This window comes from Carya illinoinensis, chromosome 13 (assembly GCF_018687715.1).
Source record: "Carya illinoinensis cultivar Pawnee chromosome 13, C.illinoinensisPawnee_v1, whole genome shotgun sequence".
Taxonomy (NCBI): Eukaryota; Viridiplantae; Streptophyta; class Magnoliopsida; order Fagales; family Juglandaceae; genus Carya; species Carya illinoinensis.
In genome coordinates, this window is record NC_056764.1 from 1,464,592 (window position 1) to 1,477,922 (window position 13,331).

The 13,331-nt window shown below is 36.7% G+C and overlaps 2 protein-coding genes across 3 annotated transcripts; one reads left to right on the forward strand and one right to left on the reverse strand.

The window, feature by feature from the left end:
• Positions 1–280: 280 nt before the first annotated feature.
• LOC122291804 (transcription factor TGA2-like) lies at positions 281–9,092 on the forward strand. Of its 2 annotated transcripts, none has more exons than XM_043099786.1 (12): positions 281–483; positions 1,137–1,317; positions 2,475–2,578; positions 3,182–3,258; positions 3,383–3,580; positions 4,119–4,187; positions 4,276–4,335; positions 5,337–5,414; positions 5,644–5,695; positions 6,804–7,075; positions 7,974–8,222; positions 8,663–9,092. In XM_043099786.1, exons 2-12 carry the CDS (start codon positions 1,277–1,279, stop codon positions 8,807–8,809), a joined length of 1,347 nt encoding a protein of 448 aa, XP_042955720.1. In that variant the 5' UTR covers positions 281–483; positions 1,137–1,276; the 3' UTR covers positions 8,810–9,092. The 2 variants fall into 2 exon arrangements, with proteins under 2 accessions (XP_042955720.1, XP_042955721.1); XM_043099787.1 differs by lacking the exon at positions 281–483 and adding an exon at positions 807–1,041.
• A 905-nt stretch (positions 9,093–9,997) lies between these two features.
• Positions 9,998–12,008, reverse strand: LOC122291805 (NADH dehydrogenase [ubiquinone] 1 alpha subcomplex subunit 6-like). Its single transcript, XM_043099788.1, has 2 exons — positions 11,597–12,008; positions 9,998–10,390 (listed from the first exon to the last, which is right to left on the reverse strand). The coding sequence occupies exons 1-2, from the start codon at positions 11,807–11,809 to the stop codon at positions 10,205–10,207; spliced, it is 399 nt and encodes a 132-aa protein (XP_042955722.1). The 5' UTR covers positions 11,810–12,008; the 3' UTR covers positions 9,998–10,204.
• Positions 12,009–13,331: the final 1,323 nt, after the last annotated feature.

Below are 13,331 nucleotides of genomic sequence, written 5' to 3' on the forward strand. Positions count from 1 at the left end.
TAATACGAATCCAACCCATTGGTTGTTTTATAGCATTTTTGTTAGGGCCAACCCATAGTTGTTTTATTGCCGTTTTTTAGGGCCGAAGCATTGATTATGCTGTGCAGATAAATGTGTGGGAAAATCTCGAGTGGGGGAACCTTTGTCGGCTGGCTGTGAAACTGACCGCAGTGGATCAAAACTCTAATACCGAACAGTAAGATGTAAGGTGAGATTGGCTGTATCCTTTCTGTGTCAGTATATTTGGTACAGTAGCATTGAAGAAAACTTTGTGAAAATTAGAAAAATCAGAAAAAAACAATTCATGTCAAAGCACTAAACCTTAGAAAAAGCAAATAAAAAAATCATTAGTCATCGGAAAGTGGAAGATTTCCACGGTAGAAGATGTTCCCCCCTCTCTCACTCTCTCTCTCTGTTCTCTTCTCTCTCACTTAATTCAATGATACGCAGGGTACCATCATCATAGCGTCGTCAAAATCTCAGGTTCGTTTGGTTAAAACTTCTGTGTAAATTCGAGTAAATAATCATTCTCATACTTAATTAAATATGCAACTCAAGAGTGGGTGACGTTGATCCTCTTAAGCTTGGAATTAATGGGTTTTTATTTTTTTACTGATTTGGGCATCTGGGTATTGTTGTGATGGGGTCGGATGAGTCCATGACATGTCAAACAGAGTTTGACTTCGTAGAACTTCTATAGTTGGATATTCTTGAGGATTTTGGTGACTAGGGGTTCTGGCTATTTTTGGGTTTGTTCTTTTGTGACCTCAATACGTGCATTTGACTTCCATCTGCTTCTGTAATTAGCGATTTTTCTCTTCTTCTTTTTTTTTCTTTTTTTTTTCAAACAAAAATTAAACCACGTTTGAGTATCTGGTTCTTGTTGCGTTGGCTTTAAAGCTGGTGTTTTTGAGAACAAAACGGTGATTTGATTCTCAAGCCTTTTGTGTTTGGGTTTGGTTTGGGATTCAGTGTACTGTTGGTTTACTGTTAGTTGGTGACCACTAACCTGTGCAAGGACTCGAATCTTCAGGAGTTCCTGTAATTATTGTTTTTCTGTGTTCTTGCGTTAATTTTAGCTTCTGGATTGAGTTTGCCTCTTTTAAAGTTGTCCTTTCTGATTTCGATTCTTGCAGATTGCTTCGGGTACGGGTTTTGGGGTTTCTTCTTTGGCTGAGGGCGGTGTCTAAGGAGTTGACGATGATGGTGGTTTCTGTGGTTTCTGGGCAGTCGAACAATTAGGATTGGCGCAGAAGATGTGGGAACAGCAAGCGTGATGCCGAGCTTCGATTCTCAATTACCCATTTCTAATGCGCCGTATATTTTCCTCATAATCTTTACTCTGTGATCTTTTTTTTTTTTTTTTGGCTACTTCTTCCCTGTTTTCGTTCCTTTAAGTTATAAATGCACTGGAACTTTCCGTTTCTTAATTTTTACGAGCTATTCTCTCTCTCACTTCCATGCATTATTTCGTTACTGACTTTTTTTGGTGTGCCAATTAGAGAGCTTTATATACATGTACGTATCCTGAAAAAACTAAACTTAATTTCTTGGAAATCTTATGTTTGGTTGTTGGTGGTGGCAAACCAATCTTGGTTTCTGACAGGAATGGTAGTTAACCACCTAAAATGTTTCAAAGCATTCAGAGAAACTTTGCAAAATGAATCAGAAGCAAATTTATCGCGAATGATAGATGTCTAAAAGTTAAGGTTTATGAAACTCATGAGAGATGTACTTCCCCTGATTCTCGTTCTTTCCAGTTGATCACTTCAAATAATTATTTACTTTCACATTTTGCAGAAGTTTCCTACCTTCTTATCCTAATCGTTTTGACAAAGTTTCATTTTAGATCTTCTGTGGAGCATTCTTTTATATCCAATTCCTGTTCACCTTTTGCTTTTGAGGCTGAGTTTCCAGATTCTAATCTGTTTTTGCCATCACATTGGGTAATGTGACCACCTTGGTCTGGTGTCCATTACAGAAGATGGGTTGAGCTATGTGTAAAGGGTGTGGGTTGCTGGGAGCTGGAACTTCAAGTTGGGCTTTGCTTGGGTTTACCCCAGCCTGGCATGATTGGGAAGTTATCTGATGACAATGATTATGAATATGGATTGTTTAATGTCATCACCTAGAAGTACTTCTTCTTCTTTTTTATTTTTTTGGGTTCAATTTTCTGGTATGTATGATTACTTTCATGACTTTCTTCTTGCTTTTCTGATTGGATGGATGGAGAGAGAGAGGGGGGGGGGGGGGGGGGGGGGAGGGCTTTGGATCCTCCGCTCTCCCCTTCCTCCCACAAATCCTTTTCCACAAACCTTCCACAATCGTCTTTTCTTTTATGGCGTTTAAATCAAAAGGATATCTCTGATGTAATTATGGAGGGCTTCTGATGAGTTGGGCATCTCAATATGAAATTAGTTTAGCGTTCTATGGCGTTACAACTTGGGTGGCTTAATATGGAGAATTCTTTTCAGTTGTACCGAGGGAAATGCAATCCATTCTTTTCGTGTTTCTGATTTCGGGGCATTCGAGCAATCGATTGGATTTCGCTTAGAGGATGCTGTTGACCTGACTGGAAGTGAGTATTCAAAAACTGGACTCAGATGTTAAAGAGCAAGCATATTTAGTTTTTTGTATCATTTAATCTGCAGAAACATAAAACTGTTCTGCATCTGGTGATCTTAGTGGCACTCGGCTTCTTGTAAAAGGGACATCACTTCAATATTATTTATATGTAGGATGAAATAATGGCTGGCCTAAATTGTATCAATTGATATATTGCTATTAACTAATGAGAATAGACTCCCGGAACTAGTAACACCTAATATAGGGCTGGGTTCATATTTAGAAGAGTATGAGTATTCCTTAGAGTAGATTTGATTGTTGAGAAGTGCCAGGTCTACACAAAAGTCTTACATTTTGAAGCTTACAAACTAATGGGCTTAATGTGATATGTCAGATATACTTTTTAATAAAAATAGCTTTACAATCTGACGGATCACATTAAGCCACATCAGTTTGTAAGTTTTCTTGCGTAAGATTTCTATGTAGACCAAGCATATCTCTTTGTTGTATACCGGTAAAACTCTTTTTTCCCCTTATTCGACTTGAGCAGTATTTTGGCAAATATGTGTGTGTGTGTGTGTCTTGAGAAGGAAGCTTGTATGTTTTGCTGATGCAGATACCGTGCTTAGTTCTACAAAAGTAAGTGGGCAAGTAGTTGCTTCCAATCCCCTTCATATTGGCACCTTTGATAAGGTGAGTTTTTTTTATCCCTGAAAGTTGTAAACTTTCTCATTTAGAGATTTAGGTGACTTTTATTAGAGCCTTACATCTTTTGTTTGCTTCTATTTATATGGTGTTTTCTTTGTTGGCAAAACAGTCGCTGAGTTCAGTTGATATAAATTCATCTGCCTTCCGCGTGGAGCGCCAGAGGTTGCATTTAGAAAAGGGTCAATCATCAAATCTTGTTTCTATATCAAGTGGTCATATAGAGAACTGGGAAGAGTCTGCCATGGCTGATGCGAGTCCTAGGACTGATATATCAACCGATGTGGATACAGATGATAAGAATAACAGGGTCATTTTTTTTTCACCTTTTCTCTCAGTATACTATTTTTAGATAAACTCTAATATTTATCTTCTGCATTCTGCATATCATTCTAATTTTCTATTACCAATATCAGGAGTAACGTTGCACAAGTATATGTTTGTTTTTTCTAAGCAAATTTGCATGAAAATTAAACAGGAGAATACAAGAGGTGAGGGTCGGGGACCCCAGCAAAAACCTCATTACAGAAATTGCAATGCATATAAATGGAGCAAATAAAATAAACTGGCAATGGGGGAATTGGACACAGGCCCTTGTTCCTTGTCTTGGCCAGGGAGGGGACTGCCAAAATGGTGGTTTTGTAATCCAATTTATGTTTTTGTCGGATGCAGTTGTGATCTGCATTCAGAGAAGGGACACTAGTTGCACAAGTCAATATGTTTCCCTAGATACTTATTTGTTCTCCTGTTTCATGAACAGAAGCATTCTTCTTTAGAAGTCATTGGAAAATTTGGCTGATGTTACTCAATATTGCCATCCTTACACTTAAGCTCCTTGATTTGTGCAGTTTGATAGAGCCATTGCTAATGTGGCATCTGATTCCAGTGACAGATCAAAGGATAAATCGGATCAGAAGGTCATAATGTATTAAATTATTCACAAGGATTATGTTAGTGATGTTTCAAATAGGGATTCATGATTTTTTGCTTGATTGTACTTCACAGACTCTCCGCAGGCTTGCTCAAAATCGGGAGGCTGCAAGAAAAAGCCGATTGAGGAAAAAAGTATGGCCCTATATCTTACTTTGTTGTTTTGTTCCGTTATTGTTTTTCACAAATGCTGTCTTTTCCCCCTTACTATTAGTAGTAATTACAACTCATGTACTTGGGCTTTGCCTATTATTATGAATAAAACTTCTTAATTACCAATCAAAAGAAAAAAAAAAAAAATAATTACAACTCAAAAACACTGCATCTTTTGGCAGCTATTTCCTGCAGGTAATTTAATTGGTTCTAGGTTTATTAAGATTAAGGGCATTTTTGGACACTTGGAGTATCTTAATATTTTGTGAATAATAGTAAAATTGTTTGAGGTGAAGATGTTTTATTGGATTTTGGGAAATGTGAGAAAAAAGTTAAAAAAATAATATTATAAAGTTCAAAATTGTTTGAATATAATTTTTTAATAATTTGTTTTTAAGTTTGTAAAAGTTGTGTTGATTTTTGTGTTTGAATAATGATTAAATGAAAACGTTGAAAATTTGAAATTGAAATTTGTTTGTTTGATCGATGTTTGGGAATGAAATTATGAGAGGTTTTGAGAATTTTGATATTTTTGAGAAATCTCATATTGTCCAAACATGCCCTATGTTTGTCTTAATCCTTGTGAATCCTCTTCTTCATGAGAGAATACTACTGTTTCTCAGATTTTTTGGTCGGATTTCAGTTTACTTATGGCATTTGGTGCACATATGCATGCATGCACACTAATATTTTATGGTCTCAAAATCATTTATAGCGAAAGTCATTGCCTTTTGGGAACCCTTATTATCTCAAGTTTGTAGTGATACACAGATACCCTTTTTATTAGTAGTGAGTGAGGTTTTGTTACTTATTATTTGGAAGAAGCGTTTCTGTGCCACATCCTTGCATGCTTTGGATGATTGGAATTCTAATGCCAAAAACAAAAAGCATGTTCCTTTTGTTTAGCCTTGGAGCCCTATTGTTGCATTTATCGATTACTTTCTATGAGTTCCCTATTTTGACTTGCATCCATCCTGGTGTAGGCGTATGTCCAACAGCTGGAGAGTAGCCGTTTGAAGCTGACCCAACTAGAGCAGGAGCTTCAACGAGCAAGACAGCAGGTTAGTTTTGGTTCTCTTTTCATTATTAGACTGCCTAATTTTGGCTTCAATTTTTGTTAATCTCCTACATTGGCGTGCACGTCTTGTATATTTGCTCATTTCTTTTCATAGTTTTTTGGCCTGCCTTTGGCTCGGTCCACAAAGGTGTAGGTTGGGGTTATGTAGGTCTTAGGTTTGCCTTACCAACCAAAGAGGAAACAGACTTACATTCTCTTTTTATCTCCTGTAGGGAATCTTCATATCAAGCTCAGGAGACCAAGCCCATTCAATGAGTGGAAACGGTATTCCTTTCTTCAACTTGATTATTCCTGTCCTGTGCGGTTCAATTATAAAAAATTTGTTATTGGAACTAAGTTAGATTGGTTCCGTGTGGGAGAGTATTGCATTGTTGTGACAGGTTTATTGGAATAACAAATTCAGGATCTTGGCTATCTTGTATAAGAATGCTAAACCGTGGAATCACATTAAGTCAATGACTTTTCCTTTTATTTGTAAAATGGAAAAGTTGTTAGTGTTAACATACTTCATTTAACATGTGTGGAACCTCTCACCCACTCACACATGTAAGTTGTTTGTTTTATTTGTTAGCTTCTACTGTATCACATTTGGATGTGTCTGTGCAGGTTGCATCACTACAACTTAATCGAGTATAGGGTATGTTTGGATAATGAGATCAGATGATAAATTCTCAAAACTTCTCACAATTTCATTCTCAAACATAACTTAAACACTAAACACTTTTAATTTCAAATCTTCAACTTTTTCATCTAGTTATTACCTAATCATTACAATTTTTACAAAGTTCAAAACAAAACACAAAAATCAATACAACTTTTTCAAACTTCAAAACAAAAATAATATTAAAAAATAATATTCAAACAATTTTTTAACTTTATAATATTTTTATTCAACTTTTTCTCTCTCATTTCCAAAAACCCAATAAAACATCTTAACTTAATCTATTTCACTACTATTCACAGAATTTTGAGATATTCCAAGTGTCCAAACAAACTCTAAGATTGCATCAAAGACCAAAAATGAAATTATACAAATCTTTATCCGAGGGGCCAAGTCCCCATTACCCAATTCCCTCAGTGCCTATGACCCCAAGAATTTCCAATGTGACCACGATGCAATCTTATACTCCATTGGATTCATTAATCTCTATTGGCCTATGTGAAAACTCAGTCCTTGCAAATCATTAACTTTTGATGGATGATCATTGCCACATGTTGTATTGTCAAGGTATGCATAGTAGATCCAGATACATGTCTATGTGCTCATTGGTAGGCAGATTCTATGATGCAGTGTATCTATCTTCCAATTTGATCCTCTTTCTCCAAGTTGAGTTAAATTACATGAAGCAGATGATTTAGTTAGCTTTTTCAGGGGCCATGGCATTCGATGTGGAATATGCACGATGGCTGGAAGAGCAAAATCGACAAATTAATGAACTGAGATCAGCAGTTAATTCTCATGCAAGTGATGCAGAACTACGTATCATTGTTGATAATATCTTGGCACACTATGATGAGATTTTTAGGCTGAAGGGCATTGCAGCCAAGGCTGATGTTTTCCATTTGTTGTCTGGCATGTGGAAAACACCTGCAGAGAGGTGTTTCTTGTGGCTTGGTGGTTTCCGTTCATCTGAGCTTCTGAAGGTGAGGTCATTTTAATGTTAATGGTTTAGGTTAGTTCTGAGAGATTTACTGGAATTTGGAGGAGTCATAAAGATACTGTAATAGAAATCCTATCCCCAGAAAAGGGAAGGTAAAAACCTTAGTGTTTACTTTTTTTTTAAATATTTATAGTCCTCACAATTTATTATTATTCAACTGGTGCATTTATTATGATTTTGAATAAATCAGTGGTGAGTTTTATGCAGACTAATTAGTTAAGCATTTCTTGGTTTGGGTGTAGGGCTGTCAACAGATTGCTGCCCTCATTAAAGCCTCGTTTGGATGTTGAGATAAGATGAGATGAAAAATCTGTGAATAGTAGTGAAATGGTTTGAGTTAAGATATTTTATGTGGTTTTGGGAAAAGAGAGAAAAAGTTGAATAAAAATATTATAAAGTTAAAATATTGTTAGAATATAATTATTTAATATTATTTTTGTTTTGGGATTTGAAAAAGTTGAATTGTTTTTTTAGAAGTTTGAGAAAGTTGTAATGATTAAGAAATGATTGGATGAAAAAGTTGAAAATTTGAAATTGAAAAGTGTATATTTGAGTCATGTTTAGATGTTGAGTTGAACATCCAAACGAGACCTAACTATTGGTACTTTTTACCAAATAAGAAAAAAAATGATGCCAATGTTATTTGTAGGCTCAAAACTGCATGCAGTGGTTTATTAAGCTTTTAAGTATTATGAGTGCTGGCTCAGACTTGGTCTCAACTATATTAATCTTTGGTGTGCTTTCCACTAAGAGGGGCTTTATTTGTTTTATTTGTTGTTCTAATTGTCTATGTACCTGAAGTCATGAATAGTTGGAGTCTGACCTCCCAAGCCACTTCTTAATTTTCCCCCCTTAATTGAAATGACTGATTTTGGTTGCAGCTTCTTGCAAATCATTTGGAGCCTCTGACAGAGCAGCAACTGGTGGGCATTAACAACTTGCAGCAGTCATCCCAACAAGCGGAAGATGCATTATCTCAAGGGATGGAGGCATTGCAACAATCCCTGTCTGAGACATTGACAAGTGGATCTCTTGGTTCCTCAGGTTCATCTGGGAATGTGGCAAACTACATGGGTCAAATGGCCATGGCCATGGGTAAACTAGGGACCCTTGAGGGGTTCATTCGCCAGGTATTTTCTGCTCCTTTTAAGTTTTCCTTTCCCTTCCTACATACTGTATAAACTAATGTTGAAGTTCCTGTTGTGCTACATTTTTCCTGTCATGGGCTAAAAATCTATTGAATTTTGTCGCAAAATACTTCACCCAAAAAATTGGAAATGTGGAAATAGTAGTAGTTAGAGCAGTTAGGGAAGTTTTCAGATTTAAAAATCAGTAAGCTATGGTTATCCATGTTTATCTTCAGAAAATCTATCAACTTCTGCTATATATTTGGTAAAATTTGGGGTTCTTTGTCACTACCATGCGGTTAGTGGCTTAGGGGGAAGAAATGGAAGGACATAGTAGAATTTTTTTTTTCTACATTTATATATTGTTGTATAACATTTTCAAATGTTTTATTTCCTTTTTCTTTTCTTTTCTTTTCTTTTTTCTGATGGGTTATTATCTTCAGGCTGACAATCTCCGGCAACAAACATTGCAACAAATGCACCGTATATTGACAACACGCCAGTCAGCTCGTGCTCTTCTTGCGATACATGACTATTTTTCCCGGCTACGAGCTCTTAGTTCCCTCTGGCTTGCCCGCCCAAGGGAGTGAACGCCCTTCTCTTCCCCAAAGCTGACTGATAGAACTATGGATCCTGAAAATGAAAAAGAATCTCACTGCAAAATTGACCCTCCGATCCAGTCTCCGTATACTTGGTCATGATTACAGTTTTCCTTCTCTAGAAATTTCTTGTGTTGTAGTCTTAGAATTCGAGTGTATCGTTGGTATCAGTATTGCTTTGTCCGTCATGTTAAGTCATTTGTATGATCTAGAAACGATATTGTCAATGAGCTACATGTATCTTGTTTGCTATCAATAATAATGCTATTATTTATATCTCGACTCGAATTTTTAAGGGAGCATGAAATATGGAGCCATGACCAGTTTTGACTGCTTCTATTATGATGCTTTTTTATCAAACTCTTATCTGTTGTGTTAGAATTTTTCATTTCTTCGTGTTTCACAAGTTGGCTTTGGTGCGTTTTTGAGTTCCCACTCGTCACGAAAGGTGAATGCAAACCACATCTCCCCCGGTCATCTGTCTTTTATCTTCATTACTTGCCCAGTATCACGTCTAGATGAATCTACAAGTTCCCTTCTGCTTCCAAAAATGAATCTGCACGTGCCTAGTATCTGTCTCTGCGAGTGTAGTTTGAAACAAATGAACTCTGCTGGGGCATACCTAAATTTCTGCTTCCAAAATACAGAGACAGAATTCTAGTAGGGGAGCTTGACCTTATATTTCTTTGTTGGCTAAGAAAGAATGGAACAAAAGCCTACTTCAAGTGGCCCAGGAAATTGGCTTTTGGGTGGCTTAAACCAAAGTCTTCCAAAAGCTGATGATGGTTCCTCCTCTGCTAATTGGGTTGGCGTTGGTAGATTTGAATTTTTGTATGAAGGAAATCTCAATCAAGGAAAACGAGTTTTCTTCATGTAATTAAATTGGTAACTTAGAAAATGAATAAACTCTTAAATTAAGGACGAAACACTTCACATGCTAAAGATGCCCAACCTTTCACGCCCTGGAGCTTCCAAGAGTTTCCTCTTTTAAGTAGAGGTTCCATCAAGTCTTAAAGAGTGAATTCTGCCATCATAAAATAGACTGGCCTACTGAATCATGGTTATACCAAATCAGCAAGCAAATGTCTACTTCTGACATGCAAATGCTGATCCATCCTCGAATTTTCATAATAAAGCATGCAGATAAAGATATAAACACAATAAACTGAAGCCTCATCCTACTAACTCATCAATTCTCTCGATTTTTTAGAGCAAAAAGCAAGGTTTCATAAATAGTACTTCGGTTCCACCAAAGTGACCACAAAAGAAGATACGGGGATCTTTATCAACCAGTAAGATACAAAATCAATTTTGAGTACAACTTTATTTCTGAAGCCCACGTCAAAAAGCAAAGGAGGCACGGCACATCTGTTGAACAACAAAGATTCAAGAGTAGTTGCTGTTGTAGAAGTTTTTGAGAAAGTCGGAGATGCCTTGATCCTTGGTGCCCACATCCTGCACAAGCCCTTGACGACCTACCACATATTGGCCAATAATATGGTGCCGCTGCTTTGCATGCTCCACAATGTTATTCAGCTCCTCCATTCCCTTGAAGAGCAGCATATCAATCACCTGCAGATTTATTATAGAGATGAGAGCTTTGACGCAAAATACTTCATCTCACCCAACCAAACGGTCCTTATACGCACAACATGTGTATCACCGCATGCCTTAAATGTATGGGCTATGGACTTCATTTCACCCAACCAAACTGTCTTTACTATACTCCTACAACAATACTGCAGAAGCTGCCTCCAACACAATTGACATCATTTGCAACATGAGAAACCATTAACACGACAAAGCAGTGTGTGGGAATTGTTGTATAACCTCTCAAAAGGAATGTGCCCCCTTTTCTGAGTATCGGAAAATTTCTTCCACAGGACTAAATTCCATAAGCTAAGTACTTATAGGGGGAAGGGGGGAGGAGGGGCATTCCTTGAGCTTTCACAAACGACCTTGGGAGATAGAATGTGGAATATGTCGAAGGCCTACTAGGAGTAACTGTACCAAAACCGACTGAGAATGACCAGATTCTTTGATTGCTAAGATTTGGAAGCACTAGTGGACTCTTACTAGAATTTTATGAAAGACATGTTATAACTTAGTGAATGAATACAAAAATATCCGCCTAGTAGGGATCCAATGAGGTATTTAAGAAAGAAGAAATGCGAGACCTACATTCTATTCCAATCAAAATAGAAAGCTAGCCAGGAGACTAGAACGTTCAGCTTTAACTTGTATACACAACGCCATACAGTCTCCAGAAACCAACAAATATCACAAGGCCCTCCACCAACATTAACCCGAATAAAATGGGGAAAAGGATTTCCTTTCTCATGGCTGAAACAGGATTTGTCTGAACAAGACAATAGCAGGATAATTATTTTGCCAGGTTAAGGGCTTAATATCTACACTTTCAATCACTGCAAATTTCCGGGAACCTAATCGCAAGGAAATTGCATTTAACTTCAATTATATCATACATAGCAATTAAATTCAGTTAATCAGTCACGTCAGATTTATCAGATTAACGTTCAAAATCAAAATGCAATATTAAGTTCAAGAGTTTAAAGAAATTTAATGTTTGTTTGAAGTCAAAATTAAAAAATAAAAAAGCGAAGAAATGTAGATCAATCAGAATTAATTTTACTTTCGAAATAGATACAACTCAAGAAGTAAATATCCTATGAAAAAAATAAAGACGGAGGTCTGCTCGTTTGGTAGGAACCAAAACTAGAAACAGGTTAAAAAAAAAAAATATCAAAACCACTGGACCTTGGGATTGGTGACGTGGGAATTCTTGCGAATCTCGGAGGCGATGGTGGAGCGGAGCTGGGAGACCTTAGCGACGTCGTCGAGGTTGTAGATATCCATGACGGTGGGTAAGGATCTGCAGGCGGACCTGAAGAAATCGAAGACTCGGGTCCTCGCTTCGGCAAGATTCGCCGAGTTGGGCGGCACCTTCACGCTCCGTAGTGTGAACGCCATTTGAGTCGAATCACCGAGCGAAGCGAAAGAAGAGCTGTGGCACTGTTTCTATTCTATCACAAGCGAACCAGTCAGTGATGACGGAGACCCGGAGCGACGTATCACAAAGAACGGGGACGAGAGGGGCTGGGAGATTGGGGGCAGGGTCCTTTAGAGAGTAGTCCTCGTACGGTGCAGATTACACGACGCCGCTTTCATATTTTCTAGTACGGTGTGTTTTTGTATCGGGTAGCACTACAGCCACCAATGACGAGAGGTTCTTCGTATTTCTTGTTTCATTTTTAATATATTTTTTAAATCTTTTTTAACATTTAATTTTTAAAATAATTATATCAAAATTTGTCCATGATTATTTTTATATAATTTTTTACTAAAATATTTATATTTTACAACGCTCAACAAGGCCGTATTAAATCTTTTTAAGAGAAAAGATATAAAACTCTAAATTTTTAAATGAAAAAATTTAGTTGCAAGCATAGTTATACACTAATATGTATATCAATTTATTGTGATTGATCAAAACGTAGATTTTATTAAAAATAATACTAATTTAAATTTTAAATATAAAAAAATTAATATTAATACGTAAATTAGTACGCGATTTTATTTGTACATAACAAAACTTTTTTTAAATATCCTAATGCCAATTATTTTCAAGACAATCTCTAGACAATGTTTTGGCCGTTATTCAAGTGGCGGCAATAACTCGAGAAATAGTTTGAGAAATCACAAACTAAATTTAAAACGGATATAGCTCGGGGTGGTAGCTCTCACCAACATCTATGGTTGCAGCCATTGAGTGATGGTCAGAAAAGTCACCCGCAGCAGAAAATTTTTCGGCTGCTGTTTTGGCTAGATCCGGCTCTTCTTGCGCCTTCTCGAGAGTCGACACTTTTGGCTATTGGGCCTGGAGGTGGTTGCCAGCTACCCCAAGTAGGGTGGCGGGACCACCCATTGAGTAAACCACCCACCCATTTTTTATATATTTTAATTTTATTTATTTTAGATTTTAAAGTTTTTAATCTAGTGTGAGTAAACTAATTGTAAACTCCAATTGAAAGCTATCGTAGATTTTCCTACATGGTTTTAAAGGCTCCAATTAGTGGGCTTTAAAAGGACATACTTTATACCTATTGCGATTGCAAATTTTCTTTTCTTTTCTTCTCGTGTTGTGAGGTTGGAAAACCACTGGACTCTAAAACAGTTTTGGGCTTTGGCAAAAGGCCCAACATAATATTCTTGGAACAGTGATTTTCAGTAGACGTCTTTCATTTTATGGAAGAATTAAGAACTATAAACTCGTCGAAACAAAATGTACGAAGTATAGTTGGACATTAACAAATAGCCCTAAAATACAAACAACAAACCCACATTAAAGGTCTTTTTTGCCCTCCACGAGCTAAGATAGATCTTTGACCTAATTTCTTATTATTTTACAATCACTAAAACATTTTCTTATTTCTTTGAATACTAAATCTGAGTCAGTTAAATCATCTCTTATCGAAAATAAGAAAGAAAAAGA